Source organism: Phyllobates terribilis, unplaced genomic scaffold, assembly GCF_046119375.1.
Source record: "Phyllobates terribilis strain yellow unplaced genomic scaffold, ASM4611937v1 Scaffold_4__5_contigs__length_816908805, whole genome shotgun sequence".
Classification (NCBI taxonomy): domain Eukaryota; kingdom Metazoa; phylum Chordata; class Amphibia; order Anura; family Dendrobatidae; genus Phyllobates; species Phyllobates terribilis.
Window position 1 is genome coordinate 380,266,663 of NW_027362764.1, and position 17,200 is coordinate 380,283,862.

Sequence of the window (17,200 nt, forward strand, 5' to 3'; positions counted from 1 at the left end):
AACGGGTCACTGCTGAGATGTCAAACACTGTAGGCAGCAGAGGGGTCGGGGAATCACCTACAGGGGGGAGAAGACCTAGGGCATAGTCCAGCCTCTGTGCAGTGAAATCTTATCAGCAGAAAACTGCAAATAGTGATTAAAGAACAACAACGCAGATTTCTTCACCAGAGATGTCAGTTTAATCTGTGCTACAGCGCCATTACAAACATATCTTTACATTACAATATCGTACTGACAGGTTCACTTTATTGGGAGACAATTTAAGTCTTTCATCTTCAGTACTTGTCTCTTTTTGGAATTACTTAACTTTTCGTTTTACTTTTAGGTACGGCAAACCTGGGTGTAATGCAGAGACTTGTGATTACTTTCTAAGCTATCGCCGTATTGGGGCAGATGTCGAGTTTGAGTTGAGTGCTGACACTGACGGATGGGTAGCTGTTGGATTTTCTTCTGACAAAAAAATGGTAAATAATAATTATTATTATAGCGCCATTTATTCCATGGCGCTTTACATGTGAAAGGGATATACCTAGCACAAACAATTACAATACATTTTGAACAATACAAGTCGGCGACTGGTACAGGAGGAACGAGGACCCTGCCCGCGAGGGATCACAGTCTACAAGGAATGGGTGAGGATACAGTAGGTGAGGGTAGAGCTGGTCGTGCAGCGGTATGGAGGGTAGAGCTGGTCGTGCTGCGGTATGGTGGAGCGAGGGTTTCTGCAGGTTGTAGGTTTGTCGGAAGAGGTGGGTCTTCAGGTTCCTTTTGAAGGTTTCCACAGTAGGCGAGAGTCTGATGTGTTGGGGTAGAGAGTTCCAGAGTAGAGGGGATGCACGGGAGAAATCTTGTGTACGATTGTGGGAAGAGGAGATAAGGGAGTAGAGAAGGAGATCTTGTGAGGATCGGAGGTTTGCTGTAGGTAAGTATCGGGAGACAGGTTGTGGATGGCTTTGTATGCCATGGTTAGGGTTTTGAACTGGAGTGTCTGGGCAATGGGGAGCCAGTGAAGGGATTAACAGAGAGGAGAGGCTGGGGAATAGCGGGGGGCAGGTGGATTAGTCGGGCAGCAGAGTTTAGGATAGATTGGAGGGGTGCGAGAGTGTTAGAAGGGAGGCCAAAAGGCAGGAGGTTGCAGTAGTCGAGGCAGGAGATGATGAGGGCGTTCACTAGTGTTTCTGCAGATTCATGGTTGAGGAATGTGCGGATCTGGGAGATATTTTTGAGTTGAAGTCGGCAGGAAGTGGAAAGGGCTTGGATATGTGGTTTGAAGGAGAGATTAGAGTCCAGGGTTACCCTGAGGCAGCAAGCTTGCGGGACTGGGGAGAGTGGGCAGCCATTGACTTTGATGGATAGGTCAGTTGGGGGAGTTGAGTGAGATGGTGGAAAGATAATGAATTCAGTTTTGTCCATGTTAAGTTTTAGAAATCAGAAGTCAGAGAAGAAGGATGAAATGGCAGACAGACATTGTGGGATTCTGGTTAGTAGGGAGGAGATATCGGGTTCAGAGAGGTATATCTGTGTGTCATCAGCATAGATGTGATACTGAAAGCCATGGGACTCTATGAGCTGTCCCAGGCTGAAGGTGTAGATGGAGAAGACCAGGGGTCCTAGAACTGAGCCTTGGGGGACACCGACAGATAGGGGGCGAGATGAGGAGGTGGTGTGTGAGTGGGAGACAGTGAATGTCCAGTCTGTTAGGTATGAGGAGATCCAACATAGGGCCAAGTCTTTGATGCCGAGAGATGAGAGAGTCTGTAGTAAGAGGGAATGGTCCACTTTGTCAAAGGCAGATGACAGGTCCAGGACAGAGTAGTGACATTTGGATTTGGCAGTTAGTAGGTCGTTGGTGACTTTAGTCAGGGCAGTTTCGGTAGAATGGTGCGGTTGGAAGCCGGATTGTAAGCGGTCAAAGAGGGAGCAGGAGGAGAGGTGGGAGGACAGTTCAGAATGGACTTGTTCCAGTAGTTTTGAGGCGTAAGAAACAAGTGATATGGGGCGATAGCTAGACAGAGAGGATGGGTCAAGGGATGGCTTTTTGAGGATGGGTGTGATCGAGGCATGTTTGAAGCATGAGGGGAAGACACCAGTTGTTAGTGACAGGTTGAAAAGGTGGGTTAGGGTTGGGATGAAGACTGTGGTGAGGTTAAGGATGAGATGGGATGGGATTGGGTCAAGTTCGCAGGTGGTGAGGTGTGATTTGGAGAGTAAAGAGGAAAGTTGATAGTCCGTAATGGTGGAGAAGCTGGTTTTGGAGGAGGAGGGTTGAGTAGATATGAGGATGGGCTGTGGGGACTTTAGGCAAAAGCTTTGTCTGATGCTGTCAATCTTCTGCTTGAAGAATGAGGCAAAGTCTTGAGCTGAGAAGAGAGGAGAGGGAAGAGGCGCTGGGGGACGGAGGAGAGAATTGAAAGTGTTGAATAGCTGTTTAGGGTTGTGAGACAGGGAGGATATGAGAGATGAGAAATAGGTTTGTTTTGCCGCAGTAAGTGTGGACTTGAAAGTAGTGAGGGACTGTTTGAATGCAATGAAATGCTCGTTGGAGTGGGACCTTTTCCATTTCCGCTCAGCAACCCTGGAGGCCCTTTGCAGTTCTTTAGTCAGATTGGTGTGCCATTGTTACCTGTTGAGTGGGCAAGCTGTAGTATGTGTGAGGGGGGTGACCGAATTGAGAGCTGCAGCTGTTGTGGTGTTATATAAAGTGGCAGCAGCATCTGCATCGTGTAATGAACTTATGCCTGTGAGAGGGAGAAGGGATTCAGAGAGTGAGTGTAGGTCAAGGTGTTTGAGATCTCTGCGAGGGTGTGCAAGTTTGTGGAGTGGGGATTGTGGACCTGGGGAGGAGAGGGAAGAGAATGTGAGTAGGTTGTGGTCAGAAAGAGGGAGAGGTGAGCTAGAGAGGTTAGATAGGGAACAGAGGTGGGTGAAGATGAGGTCCATTGTGTGGCCATCTTTGTTAGTGGGGGCAGAAGACCATTGAGCAAGGCTGAAGGAGGAAGTGAGGGATAGAATCTTTGAGACAGATGAGTGGGAAGTGTCAATGGGGATGTTCAAGTCACCCATGATGATAGTGGGGATTTCAGCGGAAAGGAAATGAAGCAGCTAGGTGGTGAAGTGGTCAAAGAAGGTGGTGGCTGGTCCTGGGGGCAGTAAATGATGGCCAGTTGGAGGGGGAGTAGATGCGCACACAGTGCACCTCAAAAGAGGGCAGAGTAATAGAGGGCGGCAGTGGGATTTGGGTGAAGAAGCAGTTATCTGATAGGAGAAAACCTACTCCTCCACCATGCTTGCCATTGGAGCGGGAGGTGTGAGAAAGATGGAATCCACCGTACGAAAGTGCAGCTGGGGAGGCCGTGTTAGAGGGGGTGAGCCAGGTTTCGGTGATGCCGAGGAAGAAGAGTTTGTTAGTAATGAAAAGATCATGGATGTAGGAAAGTTTGTTGCAGACGAAGCAAGCGTTCCATAGAGCTCCTGTTAGTGGGGTTGGGGAAGTGGGGGCTGGGCGGATGGGTATAAGGTTAGAAAGGTTGCGAGAGTTTGTGACAGATCGTGGATAGGAGGCGGAAGTGACTGTGGGGATGTGTTGAGGAGGGCCAGGATTTGGAGAGATATCGCCGGCAGCCAGAAGGAGCAGGGAAAGTGTTAGCAGGTGGTAGCAGGAGAGAGCATGAGGTGGCTGTCTGTGTTTGGAGACACAGGAGTGAATATTGAGCAATAGTTCTGAGGAGGAGGTGATATGAATGGGGAGGATGGAGGGAGAGATGAAGAGTTCCTTACTAGGTGTATGGATTAGGGGGGTTAGATAGATAGATCACATATATGGAAAGCTGGGTGTCATACCTGCAAGAAGAATAGATAAATGGACATGCTGATCAGAGTGCAATGGACATAGATGACAAGATGCAGACTTTATACATAGTATTAAATTCAGGATTAATTCAATGCCATACTTGTATGATCCACACTTGGTGATACACACTGCCAGATACGTCACCAGACTTAGTCTTCACAATATACTGTATATGCTGGCAAATGCATTCATATGTTAAGCAGAGGGGCGAGGCCTCTGACCCCTGTGTATCAGATAAGTACAAATTGGGCCAGATGCAGGATATAATACAAGCAAAGTAAAACAGGCATGCCATAAAGAAAAGAGAAGTGTTGAACAGGGATCGTGCTGTGGTCAGCTTACAAACATACCAGGTTAGTGCAGACAGGAATGGCAAGATAGATCACACATATGGAAAGCTGGGTGTCATACCTGCAAGTAGAATAGACAAATGGACATGCAGATTAGAGTGCAATGGTCATAGATGACAAGATGCAGACTGTATACATAGTATTAAATTCAGGATTAATTCAATGCCATACTTGTATGAATCATACTTGGTGAATTCACACTGGCCAGACTCAAATAATTAAAACACATAAGAACAAAAGCCACTGTAATATTATAAAGGGTTCATTAGGACTGAGAAATAAATTATTGAAGAGAACACGTATTCAGATTACTACGGATCATTGCTACTTATAAGAAACACTCAGATCAATCCTTTTTCAACTTTTCTCTGTAGTCTTGTTAGTTGATGTGGACAACACTAAGGCTAAGTTCCCACCAGGAGTATTTGGTGCTTTTTTTTCACTGTGTACTTGTGCTGCACAAAAAGGCAACATCTTACTGCTCCAGGAAAGTGAATGGGATTTATACAAATCTCATGCTGATTGTGCATTTTTTACGTGGCATAAATTTATCTGTAGTGGGTTTTTGAAATTTGGAACATGTAAATATTCATAAGACTTGAATGAGATGAGGAAAATCCACAGGTAAAAAATGCATATGTGTTTTTATACCATTTTCAAAGTGGAAACGCCTTAAAAACAAATGGAATCCGCACATGTGTTTATCAATAAAGTTATATAAATGCTGAGTAACAGGAAGTATCAAAAACAAAGCAGCTTTATTTAAACCCTGACATACCAAAAGGAGATTATAAACCGCAGACAAAAAAACAAGGTCAAGCTGCATGTGCTTCTGCTTCTTAACATATTATGTTTATAATATGTACTGTATGTATAGTATAGTTTATGTATATGTAGTATGTATAGCACTCATAAAATGTAACTCCAGTTAGTATGGCTAATTATATTGGAACAAAGGGTGGACAGTATTGTCAAAGAGCGAGCTGCTCAAACATCCTTTTGAGGGAACTAACCTCAACTGTCCTTTAGATCAGGGTTCCCCAACTCCAGTCCTCAAGGCCCACCAACAGGTCATGTTTTCAGGATTTCCTTAGTATTACACAGGTGATAATTGCATCACCTGCACAGGCAATAATTCCATCACCTGTGCAATACTAAGGAAATCCTGAAAACATGACCTGTTGGTGGGCCTTGAGGACTGGAGTTGGGGAACCCTGCTTTAGATGACAACCACATTGCAGAGCTCCATATAGCCCACTAACTGAGAGGGAAATGGGATAAATCTAAAGTCCTTATTGGGATATAGGGCACCGACTCTAACTGTCTTTTATGGGACATTAGCAATAGCCTACGTTCCATACTTTATACTGTTGGGGCAGAACTAAATGATTTTTTGGTCCTAATCGAGACATAGGGTTGATGATACCCCTATAGGATGAGGTGACCAAACGTCCACCAAAATAGTGCCTTTCTCATATGTGCTTATCAGGATGTGCAATGGCAAACACACCGATAGGACTGGAACCAACTATGGTCTATAATGGTATATGGGGTTGAAAGCATTCACATAAGAAGTGGTAACTAAACCTCCTCTAGATGGCGCTGGCCTCAACTGTCCTTTTTAGGACAATAACCATTATCAAAGCTGTATGATTTCACCGATTGGGATGGAATTGAATATATTTATCCATATTAATTGCAGTGGAATTTTACGAGTGTTATCGTGCCCTCAAACAGTAAATCCTAATTCTTTTGCATTGTGCCTTTCCCTCAGCAGGCGTAATCTTTACCCTGTAAGGTTTTCCTATTTTTTTTCTTTTGCTTATGTATTGTATTGTTAGGTGCACTCATTTACCTTTGATTTTAATGGTTTAATAAAACTTAGAGGTGGTTCACTACATTGTATAATGCGCCCATCGATTTACACCTTTTAAGTAAGTATTTTTGTAAATACCTTCTGCTGCCATATGTGCCTGTGAGCGGAGCTGTCACTGACCGCTCAGTCTGCATCACATGACCCTGGCTGCAGCCGCCACTGACATCCGCTGATGACACGTCAACTTCCAGACTTCCTTGATTCACCCAGGCGTGACCCAGTCACATGCACTCTTCCTTATTGACTGAGCTGTGGGCGGCGTTTCACCGCATGTCACAAGCCCTGTATCCAGCGCGCACTTGGTGCCAATGAAAGCAGAGGAGAGAGGGAAATTACGCACTGGATACTGGCTTGTGACGTGCCGTGAAACGCCGCCCACAGCCCAGTCAATCAGGAATGCGTGCGACTGGGTCACGTCTGGGTGAATCAAGGAAGTCTGGAAGTTGATGTGTCATCAGCGGATGTCAGTGGCGACTGCAGCCAGGGTCATGTGATGCAGACTGAGCGGTCAGTGATAGCGCCGCTCACAGGCACATATGGCAGCAGAAGGTATTTACAAAAATACTTATTTAAAAGGTGTAAATCGATGGGCGCAATAGACATTGTAGTGGACCACCTCTTTAAGTTTTAAAGGGATTCTCTTGTCCAAAATGGATAACTTGTCAAGTAATAGTTGAAATTTATTTGTAGATATCATTATATCTGTTTAATTATCTGCATTGTTACATTTATAATTATGATCACTAATTAATGGTTTTTATTGTAGGGAGGGGATGATGTCATGGCCTGTGTCCATGATGATAATGGAAGGGTCCGCATACAGCACTTTTATAATGTTGGCCAGTGGGCTAAAGAGATCCAGAGGAATCCAGCTAGAGATGAAGAAGGGGTATTTGAAAACAACCGAGTAACTTGCCGCTTCAAACGTCCTGTCTATGTTCCTAGAGATGAGACGATAGTTGATTTGCACCTAAGCTGGTATTATCTGTTTGCCTGGGGCCCTGCAATTCAAGGTGAGAAGCATATTGATTTTTACTGGTGAAACATAGATTTATGTTTATTATTTACCCTCCTGCTGACCCTTTTGCATACCCTACCATAGATATACATCATTGGCAGGGTTCATGTGTATGGAGTGCGCTCAGGAGCCTGGTCCACCCCATACAGTGGATACAAAAGCAAGCAAATAATGGAGTAACCATGAACCACCAAATAACATAACATAAAAACAATATTTATTAGAGCATATTAAAAAATAACAAAACATGTAAAGTTGGGGAAATAATTATTTGATCCCTTGCTGTTGTTGTAAGTTTGCCCACTGACAAAGACATGAACAGTCTATAATTTTAATGATAGGTTAATTTTAACATTGAGAGCTAGAAAATCCCAAAAAATCAAGAAAATCACATTATATTAATTAGATAAATGTTTTTTTCATTTTGCAGTGAGAAATAAGTATTTGATCCCTCTGGCAAACAACACTTAATACTTGGTGGCAAAACCCTTGTTCGCAAGCACAGCATTCAGACGTTTTTTGTAGTTGATGATGAGGTTTGCGCACATGTCAGGAGGAATTTTGGTCCACTCCTCTTTGCAGATCATCTCTAAATCATTAAGAATTTTAGGCTGTCGTTTGGTTGCTCGGAGCTTCAACTCCCTCCATAAGTTTTATATGGGATTAAGGTCTGGAGACTGGCTAGGCCACTCCATGACCTTAATGTGCTTATTTTTGAGTCACTCCTTTGTTGCCTTGGCTGTATATTTTGGGTCATTATCTTACTGGAGACCCAGCCACGTCCCATTTTTAATGTCCTGGCGGAGGAAAGGAGGTTGTCACTCAGGATTTTAGGGTATATGGCTACATCCATTCTCCCATTGATGCAGTGAAATAGTCCTGTCCCCTTAGCAGAGAAAGACACGCAAAACATAATGTTTCCACCTCCATGCTTGACAGTGGGGACGGTGTTCTTTGGGTCATAGGCAGCATTTCTCCAAACACGACAAGTTGAGTTAATGCCAGAGAGCTCAATTTTTGTCTCATCTGACCACAGCTTCTTCTCCCAATAACTCACAGAATCATCCAGGTGTTCATTGGCAAACTTCAGACAGGCCTGCACATGTGCCTTCTTGAGCAGGGGGACCTTGCGTGCACTGCAGGATTTTAAACCTTTAAGGCATAATGTGTTACCAATGGTTTTCTTGGTGACTGTGATCCCAGCTGCCTTGAGATCATTAACAAGATCCCCCCGTGTAGTTTTAGGCTGATCTCTCACCTTCCTCATGGTCAAGGATACCCCACGAGGTGAGATTTTGCATGGTGCCCCAGATCGATGTCGATTGACAGTCATTTTGTATTTCTTCCCATTTTCTTACTATTGCACCAACAGTTGTCTCCTTCTCACCCAGCATCTTACTTATGGTTTTGTAGCCCATTCCAGCTTTGTGCAGTTCTAGGATCTTGTCACTGACATCCTTAGAAAGCTCTTTGGTCTTGCCCATGTTGTAGAGGTTAGAGTCTGACTGACTAATTGAGTCTGTGGACAGGAGTCTTTTATACAGGTGACTGTCTGTATAAAAGACTCCTGTAGGAGTCTTTAATGTAGGTAACGAGTTGATTAGGAGCGTCTAACTGGTCTGTAGGAGCCAGAACTCATAATGGTTTGTAGGGGATCAAATACTTATTTCTCACTGCAAAATGCAAATAAATTTATTTAATTTATACAATGTGATTTCCTTGATTTTTTGGGGGGATATTTTATCTCTCAATGTTAAAATTAACGTACCCTTAAAATTATAGACTGCTCATGTCTTTGTCAGTGGGCAAACTTACAAAAACAGCAAGGGATCAAATACTTATTTCCCCCATTGTATATATGAGGTCTAATCAGGAGAAAAAGAAACATGAGGGAATAATAAATAGTATCACCCAAGGGAACCCTGTCCATTGTATATATTTCCAATGAAGAAACTATCGAAGGTGCAATATGCAAAGTCTAATGAAATCGTTGAAATACATACTTCCAATATATCAAAATATTCCTATATTTATACATATCAAACAGTGAACCAAATGGGAAAACCCATATAATTATCCCGCTCTAAACAAGCAATAAAATTTAACTTTTAATCTTTATATTAAAATGTGAATGTAGAGGGTTTTAAAATATTATCCCTAATCAGCCAAAATGATAAATAGACTAAAATCTATTACGTTTTGATGGTACCGTAGGGTGTCATCACTAGAGCTAAATGGGATAAATAAATCTCAGCACATGTCCCCCCAACATGTTTCACCACACAAGCGGCGTCATTAGGGGATGGGACACATCATGTTAGTTAGCTCTAGTGATGACATCCCACGGTATTCCCTGATGCCGCTTGTGCGGTGAAACATGTTGGGGGGGGACATGTGCTGAGATTTATTTATCCCATTCAGCTCTAGTGATGACACCCCACGGTACCATCAGAACGTCATAGATTTTAGTCTATATATTATTTTGGCTGATTAGGGATAATATTTTAATACCCTCTACATTCACATTTTAATATAAAGATTAAAAATTACATTTTATAGCTTGTTTAGAGAGGTATAATTATATGGGCTTTCCCATTTGGTTCATTATTGGTACATACATTCCTCCAAGGCTATTATTTTTTCCTTTTGTGATATTTACATATCAAACATGGACTATAATATTCAAAAGCAGTGTATTGCTTACCCATGGTGTTTACGATTGCGCTGTCATGGGTGTGTCAGAGGTGACAGACAATCGCCCTGCAGTTGGTTGCAGGAGATCTCTACATTTGGCATTGCAGACATCTTCTTAGAGCCTGGCTGTCTCTAGGACCCAACGGCTACCTCCCTCTGGCTAATTAGCTCCCTGGCCTGTGTGTATAAATACCAGGTGTGTCTGAGAGGGAGGTGCCGGCGATATTCATTACTGCTTGTGAGGCTTTAGCAAGAGCAGTACTTCGTCCTCTCTGGAGCTTGAGGCCGTGTGCGCATTTGTTTGGAGTCGTCTGAAGATAAGCAATTCCCCCCTGTTTGTCTACCCTTGTTGTCTATAGAGTTTAGTGGAGATCGACTAGTGTTCATCTCCTTCCTTCCCTAGCCTTAGCCATACGCCAGGAAAAGTCAGGCCGAGGCAATTGTGCGGCGATTGGTGAAGAGCCAATATAGGGACGGTAGGTGAGACAGGGTGACACTAGACTGAACTAGGAGGTCTCCACTCCCCCCCCCTGTCCCTAGTGCCTGGGCTCCCTTTCCCTCTTTCCTCTGTGTTGCACTAAGTCTTACCCACACCTTGCGTGACATGTACCCTCCACACTCCCCATACAGTGCAGATGCCGGTTGTAATACAGCGACTGAAGATAGCTGTGGTCACTGTGGAAAGCTCTAGATTTTAAGTTTTTCAATCACAACAGTTCCCCCAAAAAAAATTTATCAAAAAGTGATCAATAAGTCATATGCACCCTAAGATGGGATTTATTTATTTTAATCACTTAGGCCTCCTTCACACGTCCTGGTGATTGCTGTACAGGAAAAATCAGTACTAGTGAGATCCTACTACGTGTCCGTATGACATCTGTATGTCCATATGTGACATCAGTGTGGCTTATGTGTGACATATGTGTATACGTATGTCCGTGTGACACATCTGTATGCCGTCCGTGTGACACGTACCGGCGCCTTGGAAAAGCATTACAGTTCGTGCTGATCCCAGGCGCTGGCTGTTGTAGGCAGTGTAAAATATCCAGTGTAAAATTAAGAATTAAACTTCTTCCAGCCATCACTTATCTCTGCAGAAAACAGCACACAGTTATCAATAGTTGAGCACATTCCCCACTATTTCCCCGACTTCTACACTGCGCCAGATGAAGTAAAAAAGCATCACAGTGCCGCCCTGCACAGTAACAAGACCCTCCTTTTGTTCCCCCATGGAAAATAGTATTCTAATAAGTAAATTATATTACAGCAGTAATAATGTCCCCCACTTGCCACCATAAATTAATAATGTATGTTCCTCATTTTGGCCTCCATACAGTAATTAAGTCCTGCAACTTGGCCCCTTTAATTAATATCCTGGTGCCACCCTCCCCCACATGTCCCTGGTGCTGGACTCCCCCATGTCCCTGGTCACATGTCCCTGGTGCTGGCCCCATGTCTTTGTTCCTGGCCCCATGTCCCTGGTTCTGGCCCCATGACACTGGCCCCATACCATGCAGCATGCACAAAGGAAAAAAAACTAAAAAGATTCTTCTTACCTGCCTGCACCCCCAGCACCTTGCGGCGTCCTCTTCATGCACACTGCAGATCTGGCAAGGTCATGTGTTGGGCTGACGTTAGTGCACCCTTCGCAGGCGGAGCATGACAGTGCCGTCATACGCCAGCGATGGGCGCATTGACATCAGCCTCTCATAGGTCGGCAGCCATGTTAACTATTGTGCTGCAGACTTTCTGCACCGCAATACATTACATTTCAACTGAATGTGCATCCTCGGCCCTACAATCAGTTGAAACCAGCGGGCCCCTTCTACGTCCTGCCCAGGGGCCCACCGGAGAATCATCCGGTGTCCCAGTTCTCCAGTCCGACCCTGATTACAATTCATCCTTGAAATCAATGGCTGCACTTCTACAACTACTACCATTACCATCTGATCATAGAGCTGTAATCATGTAAATGATTTTACTGATGTCCTTGGGGCGCAGAAGTGGCTTTGCCCCCGTAAATACGTACAGTAGGTTAAGTAATTAGATACAGCACTAGATCAAAGCAAGGCGGACCTAAACTAATAAACAGAACCAAACTTTATGATTAAATATGATGCAAGTTAGTCACGTAAATATACCATTATTTATTCATTTTATACTGCTTATACTTTGTCAATGCTTACTGGAGGATTGCAGAGTGATTTTTACCATGAATATTAATTAGTCCATATTCAAAATTGGACTCTCTAGTTTCCAAAGTATATTTAACTTTTCAGTATGTATTTACAGTGTCAGATTAAATCAGAGTTGATGAAGCAAATCCAGGGAGAACATATAACGTCTATGTACATTTTGCCCTTGAACACATGATAACAATACATCAAGCCAAGAGTATATAATTCCTTACTGCTAATCACACATTGGAGCTGCACACAGCTGGCGGGCATTGTGTGGAAGCAGTGGACTCCATGGTCATCATCATTACTTTAGGTTGGCAGTGGCCTTTTGATTTACTAACATGACCTCTTCTCTGGCTATATCTTCTGTATACTCGCTGGATGCTGTCATGGCCTGTGCCAAAGATTCTGTTTGTATATGGCATCTGTAAGGCTCATCACTTAGCACCTACGCAGAATGGGTGCTGCAAAAAAGATTTTTACGAGGGTGAATGAAAAACGTCATGTTTTTAACATGAGTGTTTTTGTATAATCAAAGACATTTTTTTCATCAAGTAATTTTGTCTGGGTGTGCACTGTTATACTATGCAGCTTTTTCTCTTATTACATATGACTGCCCTTTTTGCATGGTTGTTGTAGCGCCCCTAATTATTATCGTTGTATTTATTTTCTGTGGTGCCCAAAAAAATCCCCTTTTGTTGAATGACAAACGTAGACGCACAACACATTCTGTCTGCAGTGACTGCAGTGACCTCTATTTAGAGCTGTGACAGTCACCGTTTCAACAAGCACTTGTGGCCCACCTAGCAATATGCTTTTATACTCTTAAGCATCATTTTGACTCTTATTTAGAAATTGTCTTGTCCCTGTCAATTTTTGTTATTGGACAACAACTGCAGGCATGTTCAGGGGATGGGGGATTGTGTAAAGCATTCAGCAGATGGCACTCTGTTAATTGCTACAGTTTGTAAGCAGGGCTGTGGAGTCGGTAAGCCAAACCTCCGACTCCAACTCAGACTCCTTAATTTCCATGACACCGACTTCGACTCCACGACTCTGACTCCTTCATACATGGCTCATGTTTAATGATAAATTTACCGTAGCACAGATTCATCTCAGCTAAAAGTCTAGACCCATAGATGAGGAATAGGACAGATGTTTATAGGACATTTCATAACTTTCCCAAATTCTTATGAAAAAATATTCCCCACAAACTGCATTAAACTACTGTACCCAAATTGTTATATACTTTAGGAGTTGAAGCCGGTCCATTTTATACCGACTCCACGACTCCCAACTCCACAGCCCTGTTCGTAAGCTCCTTAACCCCTTCGTCCCAAAGCCTGTTTTCACCTTCTTGACCAGGCCAATTTTTTAAATTCTGATCAGTATCACTTTATGTGGTAATAACTCTGGAATGCTTCAACAGATCCCAGTGATTCTGAGATTGTTTTTTGTTACATGTTGTACTTTATGTTAGTGGTAAAATTTAGGTAGATATTTTTTGTGTTTATTTGTGAAAATATCGGAATTTTAGTGAAAATTTTAAAAATTTTGCAATTTTCAAACATTAACCACACATGTACTTTACATCTGCATCATTTTTGAAACATATTTTTTTTTTATTAGAAGTTAGAAGGATTCAAAGTTTGTCAGCAATTTTCTCATGTTTCCAACAAAATTTACAAAATCGTTTTTTTTATGGACCATATCATGTTTGAAGTGACTTTGAAGGGCCTAGATGACAGAAAATACTCAAAAGTAACAGCATTTTAAAATTTGACTCCTCAAACCACATTCAAGAAGTTTATTAACCCTATGCTTCACAGGAATTAAAGCAATGTAGAAGGAAAAAAATGAACATTTTTAATTTTTCCCACAAAAATGTTTCTTTAATCTTAAATTGTTAATTTTCAGAGGGATAACAGGAGAAAATGAACCATACAATTTGTTGTACAGTTTCTCCTGAGTATACCGGTACCCCATATGTGGTGGAAAACTACTGTTTGAGCGCACGACTGCGCTAGGCAGGAATATATAATGGATACCATGTTGCATCTGCAGAGCCCCTGATGTGCCTAAACAGTGGATAACCCCACAAGTGATCCCATTTATGAAATTACACGCCTCAAGGAATTTATCTAAGTGTGGTGAGCATTTTGAGCCCACAGATGCTTCACAGAATGTTATAGCATAGAGCCGTGAAAATTAAAAAATACATTTTTTCACACAAAAATGTTGCTTTAGCCCCAAATTTTTCATTTTCAAAAGGGTAAAAGGAGAAAATGCACCATACAATTTGTTGCGCAATTTCTCCTGAGTACGCCCACTCCCCATATGTTGTGGAAAACGACTGTTTGCGCACTCGGAAGGGAAAGCGTGCCTTTTGACTTTTGGAGCGCAAAATTGGCTGGAATAAATAGCAGACACTATGTCATTGCAGAGCCCCTGATGTGCCTAAATAGTTGAAACCCCCATTTTGGAAACAACACGCCTCAAGAAACTTATCTAGAGTTGTGGTGAGCACCTGGAACCCGCAGGTGCTTCACAGAATTTTTTAACGCTGAGATGTGAGAATGAAAAAACATTTTCTCACAAAAATGTTGCTTCAGTCCCAATTTTTTAATTTTCACAAGGGTAGCATAAGAAAATGGATCATACAATTTATTGTGCAATTTCCGCTGAGTACATCGATACTCCATATGTGGTAGAAAACTCCTGTTTGGGCGCACGGCAGGGCTCGGAAGGGAAGGAGCGGCAATTGAATTTTGGAGCGCAATTTTGACCCCTCTGGGAATTTATCCACAGGTGTTTTGACTTCCAGAAACAAGCAGCAATGGATGTTGCAGAGTGAAAATTGCAAATCTGCTGTTGTATTGCCCGTACATTGTAGTGTCCACTATATTGTAGTGCCCATACATTGGACCAGCTCGTGCTTCTGGAGACACACACCCCGTAAATTAAGGAGACTCTCATCGCTACAGAAATGCAAAACATGTGGATGCTAAATGTGGTTTAGGCACACTGTGGAGTTCAGAAGGGATTTGGGAGTGCAGATGTGGGAGTGCAGAATTCGCTGGATTTCTTTTTGGGGGTGAGGAGCCATAGCGCTTTTCCAGAGATGTTATGCAACCAGAAACTTGGAAGCTCCCTATATTTCCATTTACAGATGATAGGCCTGAGGTTTTTTATTTGTAGATTTAGTTGAAGCTTTTATTGGGAACGTTTTTACATAACATTTTGGATCACGTTTATCCTGCGCTGAGCAATCACATCGGGGTTTCTATCTAAATTTTTCAATGATGTGATTGAGATGAAACCTCCAATGGTTCCTTTCATTATGATAAGGCAGCAGAGCTACTCTGGACTCCATTGGGCCTCAGTTCAGCGGTGTCCTTCTTTTCAGAGGTGCACAAAACTGTGGCCGACCGTGCTTTTATGCACAGACACAGGTCAGATGGTGTCCACAGTATCTCCATCTGCCTCGTACAGAATTTTCCGCTGGGGGTTCTGTCTGAATCACGTATTTCAGAGAATTACACGGAAACCCCGGTGTAAGCATTCAGCGTAAAGCGCAGGATAAATGTGCGCCAAGCCTTACTGCGATCTTTGGGAGCCAGAATGAACAAATCAACAGCAGGTCGACAATTGCTTTAATTTCATTTTTTTACGACATTCACCGTACTTGTATAAGTGATTAGATTACTTTATTCTTCGGGTCGGTGCGAAAACCGACCAAAATCAGCGAAACCAGATTTTTTATGTTTGGTACTATATAACACAAAAAACTATTTTTTTTGCAAAACAAAGTTTTTGTTCCATATTTCGGCCGACAGAGTCATGTGAGGGCTTCTGACAAGCTGACGTTTTTATTGGTACCATTTTCGGGCACATAACATTTTCTAATCACTTTCTATTCCGATTTTTTGAAGGCAGAGTGAAAAAAATACAGCAATTTAGGAATTGTATATATTTTTTTATGCCGTGTGGTAAAATTGATAAGGCAGCTTTATTTTTCGGGTCAGTACGATTGCAGCAATGCCACATTTATATAATTTTTTATGTTTTGCCTCTTTTCCACAATAAAAACAGTTTTATGAATAAAATAATTGTTTTTGCATCGCTTTATTCTGAGAGCAATCGCTTTTTCATTTTTGCATTGATGGAGCTGTATGGTGGCTTTTTTTTGCAAGACAACATGACGTTTTCAGCTTTACCATTTCTATTTACATTCAACTTTTTAATCTAGTTTTATACCACTTTTTTACTTTTTTTTCAGTGGTATGATGGAAAAGCATCGTTTTTTGCCACATTTTTTATTTATTTTTTATTTACTGTGTTCACTAATGTGACCGTTTTATAGGTTGGGTCGTTCGGAACGTGGTGTGAGGCAGTGAGGGGTATCATATACGAGGGACGGTATGTATCCCCCAGGATGCTCATAGAATTTTACTGTGGTTGCAGTGCAAAATAAAAGTAAGTTTGAACTTGGTGAAGCTATTTGACCAAGTCGGATTAAGAAATCCTGACATGGGCTTTTATTTTTGTAGCGATCTACAGGATGGAAGTGGGGCAGATCGTTCCCTCCAGCTGGGTCTTTTACAAGTGGCTCATGTCCAGTTTTCATTTAAAAACCTGCACTAAAGGTTTGGGTGTGTCAGTGGTTTGTTTGCAAGCTGCAGAGCAGGAGGCTCTTTGCACTGCAAGCCTATGTGAAGGCACAACACAGGCTTGTGAAGACAACATAACTGGTGCACCACAGAGGGAACCGGCGTGGCTGTCACCCACGGCAACAGGTTTACACGCACTGTTTGGACCACCTGACTGCGATCCGGAGAACATCTTTTGCATTTGAGTTGTGAGTTTTTGAAAATAAAGACATTTAAGTTGAACTTTCCTCGGGTCACTGCCTCTTACCGCACAGTGTTAACACCGCCGCACTACAGCGGCTATACCATATGTGTGTACTTTATTTTCTTATTTTTGTTTTTACATAAATATATATAATTTTTGCAATATATTAAAACTTTTTTTTTTTTTTACTTTTTTATCTTGTTCCAGGATGGGACATCAACTTTCCCTGCCCTGATTTAATAGCTTTTGCTTTGCACTGTATTGAATCAATGCATCGCACGCAGGCAGGAGGCGTGTCGGCTCCTGCTTTGAGTTAGTACTTACAGGCCACTGTACCTGGGTGACCCCACAGCCATCCTTCAGCCCGGGGTCACCATG

General features: G+C 42.5%; 1 protein-coding gene across 1 annotated transcript in view; it reads left to right on the forward strand.

Moving 5' to 3' along the window:
• The window catches only part of FRRS1L (ferric chelate reductase 1 like), a 107,338-nt gene that overhangs the window by 74,595 nt on the left and 15,543 nt on the right, over nucleotides 1–17,200 (forward strand). The window contains exons 4-5 of the mRNA XM_073678485.1: nucleotides 326–464; nucleotides 6,843–7,089. Coding sequence (XP_073534586.1) covers nucleotides 326–464; nucleotides 6,843–7,089 — 386 coding nt within the window. The remainder of the gene's footprint in view (nucleotides 1–325; nucleotides 465–6,842; nucleotides 7,090–17,200) is intronic.